Source organism: Ursus maritimus, unplaced genomic scaffold (assembly GCF_017311325.1).
Source record: "Ursus maritimus isolate PB19 unplaced genomic scaffold, ASM1731132v1 scaffold_3, whole genome shotgun sequence".
Taxonomy (NCBI): domain Eukaryota; kingdom Metazoa; phylum Chordata; class Mammalia; order Carnivora; family Ursidae; genus Ursus; species Ursus maritimus.
In genome coordinates, this window is record NW_024425563.1 from 44244866 (window position 1) to 44248942 (window position 4077).

Consider the following 4077-nt stretch of genomic DNA (forward strand, 5'->3'; position numbering starts at 1 on the left):
TGGAAATGGTGGTTAAATTATAATAAATGCTTCTTGTTTTATTTTCTTTTGATAATTTGCCTGTATAAATTGATGCTATTGCATGTGCCAATGTTTTTTTTTTATAATTACTAGTCTGCACAAACTCAAAGATTCTATTGAATGTAAAAAATCGGTCCCAGAATCAGTCTTTTTCACATGTTTTTGTATTCTTATGCTTAAGTCATTAAATATGTTTTAAGTGTATAAACGTTAAAAATGAAAACACTTTAAATATTGTGCTGGCATTTTTTCAGGTAATTTAAGATTAGAGAACCATGTTAACACTACCGTTTGATGAGTCTGTTGTAATGCCAGAATCCCAGATGTGCAGAAAGTTTTCTAGAGAATGTGAGGACCAGAAGCAAATTAAGAAACCAGAAAGCTTTTCCAAACAGATTGTCCTTCGAGGAAAGAGCATCAAAAGGGCCCCAGGAGAAGAAACTGAGAAGGAAGAAGAGGAGGAAGACAGGGAAGAGGAAGATGAAAATGGCTTGCCCAGAAGGAGGGGTCTTAGGAAAAAAAAGACGACCAAGCTCCGACTGGAGAGGGTCAAGTTCCGGAGACAGGAAGCTAACGCGCGCGAGAGAAACAGGATGCACGGCCTCAATGACGCTCTGGACAATTTAAGAAAAGTGGTCCCCTGTTATTCCAAAACCCAAAAACTGTCCAAAATAGAAACTTTACGACTGGCCAAAAACTACATCTGGGCACTTTCTGAAATTCTGAGAATCGGCAAGAGACCTGATCTGCTCACCTTCGTCCAAAACTTATGCAAAGGTCTTTCCCAGCCAACTACAAACTTGGTGGCAGGCTGCTTGCAGCTCAACGCCAGGAGTTTCCTGATGGGTCAGGGTGGGGAGGCTGCACACCACACAAGGTCACCCTACTCTACCTTCTACCCACCCTACCACAGCCCTGAGCTCACCACTCCCCCAGGGCATGGAACTCTTGATAATTCCAAGTCCATGAAACCCTACAATTATTGCAGTGCGTATGAATCCTTCTATGAAAGCACTTCCCCCGAGTGTGCCAGCCCTCAGTTTGAAGGTCCCTTAAGTCCTCCCCCAATTAACTATAATGGGATATTTTCCCTGAAGCAAGAAGAAACCTTGGACTATGGCAAAAATTACAATTACGGCATGCATTACTGTGCAGTGCCACCCAGGGGTCCCCTTGGGCAGGGTGCCATGTTCAGGTTGCCCACCGACAGCCACTTCCCTTACGACTTACATCTGCGCAGCCAATCTCTCACCATGCAAGATGAATTAAATGCAGTTTTTCATAATTAATGAGGAAAATGAAAATAAACAGTGGTCATTCACCTCCCCCGTCTAATTAAGACAAAGCAGATGCTTGTGGGCTGAGTAATTGGCACAACTCTATCTGAGGTGTTTACTAGTTCCTGAAGTGTGTTTCAACTATTGTGAGAATTTTCTATGTAATAATAAATCTCTTTTCGTATGAGAATTTCTTTTCCTTTCTTTTTGTCTGTAAAGCACTGTGATTCTGTTTCTACTGGAAGGAATTTTTCCCTTGTTTTATTTTCTTTTAAATTCACTTAATTTGTTTGAACAAGGTGTCTAAGAATATACTGTTGAATAAAGACATGCACACAGCATAACTCAATGTCTATTTCAGTTGTACAGTAATTATAAAAATGCATGTTATTAAAATCAGATGAATAAAATGATGTGTTTATAATTACTAGCAATTACATATTATGTATCTCTGAAAATTGAAAATTGAAAATATTGAGAATAACACGAAGGTGACATTGATATTGGAAGATGCATTTGAGGATGTGCAACAATATAAAAAGCTATGCAATTTTCTTTTTATAAAGGATGAATCTAAATGCATTCAATTGGTAACTATTCCTCTTCAAGTATTGCAGATAGGGCAACATGATATCTGGGTGGACGGTGTCATGATTTTGGAACAATTATTTCAATCGTAAAGAAAAATTTTTCAGCACTTGTTTTGTATTGTTCAGAAATTATCTGTACAGGTTTGTTATCACAATGTATAATTGTGTTTTTCCACCCCACATTTTTAAAGCAATTAAACATAGATATTTACACTCCTAAAGGACATCTATTAGCTTTGATATTTTTGCATGATACTTATTATTTCCTGGTACACAGCTGCTTTCTGTCTCTAACACTCCCTTCTTCCCATTTCAGAAATATTTCTGGATCTCAAAACCGTACAAGATAAAACAAATCTCTTAAACAAAATGGCCAAAGCGCTTACAATAATTTTTTTTTTTTTAAGTATCTTAAATGAAAGAAGAGGAGCCCATGAGGGTTAAACATCCTGGGGAAACAATGATAAATCCTGGTAACCTTCAGCTCCAGCCGAAATTCGGTGGCAAATTTCCAGCAAACACCAAGAGTGGATGTTAAAAATGGAAGGTTTTACTCTGCTCGGTTTAAATAAGTCTGGCCGATTAGAGGCTAAATTCTGTGTGATTAAAAGTTTCCTGACAAAAGGCCACTAAACACCTACTTGAATAGCACCTGGGGAGCTCACCCTCTTAGGCAGAACTGAGCCCCTTCTAGAATAAAAACCAAGGTGGCGGTGACCTCCCTCCAGCTGCCCTCTTGTGCAGGTTTGCCCCCCAGGGGGAGCAGGGGACCAGCTGCAAAAGCCAGTGAGGTTAGCAGAAATGGGTCCGGCGGTGGTGGGACGGAGAGGGTCCCGGTGGGCCCGGGCAGGGGGTCCGCAATCACCGCAGCCCGGCGCTACCCACTCCTGCGCCTCGCAGGCACCGCCCGAGCCGGCGCAGGCCCGACGGCTCCTCGCGGGCGGCGCGTGGAGAAGACAGAGGCGGCTTTGCGCCCCCACACTTGTCACCCCGGCACAGGTGCACAGGTGCACAGGCTGCACTGCGCGTGGCCCGCCCGCAGTGGGCGCCCTGGGGCCGGGGGCCGCGCCCTGCGAGCGGCTCCCGCGCCGACCTCGCGGGCCGGGAAAGGGGCTGCGCGGTCCGGGGAGCCGGCGGGCCCCGATGCCTAGTCTGAAACGGGGAGGAGGAGACCTCCTGGGGCCAAGACCCAACAGTCTGGAAAGGGCGTCGCCCCTTCACCCGCCCCGTCTGCGGCAGTGGAGGAAGCGGCCGTGGCGGCGGCTCCAGTTTGCCCAAACTCCGCTGAAATCGGCCCCTGTCCTGCCCTCCCACGCCGGCGGGACTTCTAGAGCCCAGCCCGAGATGCCTGCGCGGGGTTCTCCAGGGGCAGCTGCTCTCCAGCTTTCCCCGCGTTAGCGTGCACCGCAGCCGCGCTCCGAGGGGCAAAGGTGCCCAAGCAGCTGCTGGCGCGGAACTCGGCGGGTGATGAACGTGCCCTTGTAAGCGGTGGTGACAGCACCTGTTCATTCCAATCCCACGAGGGCAAGAAGTCGGGGAAAGAGGAGGAAGTGTGCCCTCTAGGGGTGGAGAGAAGTTTACCCGAGGTAGAGAGCCGTCAGTTCCCTGTCTGTCCGGACACAGGAGTGCTCGCCCTTGCTTCCTGGCAGATGCGCACAAAACTTGCCTTCTCCGGAACCGTGTCCAGGATTGCCAGGCCTCTTTTAAAGCCCCTCAGACCCTAAGAGTCCGATCACTGCTCACCCCGTCTGAGCAAAGAGCAAGAAAGTGAGGAAGCATCTGGAACGAGAAGAATCTGACTTAAAAAAATTAAGGCATTTCTGTTTAGTCACTAACAGAATAAGTGCGGTCTCCCCCACCTGTTCCAAGGTGACCCGCAGCCCGACTGCGAACAGCATCGCGCCGGCTAAGAGTCTCCTTAGTCCAGACAGGCTTTGAAAACTACAGTCTTTCCAGGGTCACAAATCCATGTTGGAACTAGAGAGACTACAAGGGGAGATGCATTCTCCCCTCTCCCTTTTGGCAATATGGGAATGCTAAGAAAAAAGCAGTTGGCTGAATGTCTGGGGAAGAAGCAAATGTTCAGGAGAAGTGTCTTATCTCGGGGCTTTGTTCGAAATGAACTCAAGCAAAAGAGTGGGGTTTTCTGGCACAGACCTAAGAAATTACGAAATTTCTTCCATAGAAGT

The 4077-nt window shown here is 46.8% G+C and overlaps 1 protein-coding gene across 1 annotated transcript; it reads left to right on the plus strand.

Moving 5' to 3' along the window:
- The first annotated feature begins 296 nt into the window (after nucleotides 1-296).
- Nucleotides 297-1310, plus strand: NEUROD6 (neuronal differentiation 6). Its single transcript, XM_008686460.1, has one exon. It carries the CDS (start codon nucleotides 297-299, stop codon nucleotides 1308-1310), a length of 1014 nt encoding a protein of 337 aa, XP_008684682.1.
- The last annotated feature ends 2767 nt before the right edge of the window (nucleotides 1311-4077 follow it).

Bases quoted from the DNA above. Each gene is read 5' to 3' on its own strand.
- NEUROD6 (XM_008686460.1), top strand. From the start codon at position 297: ATGTTAACACTACCGTTTGATGAGTCTGTTGTAATGCCAGAATCCCAG.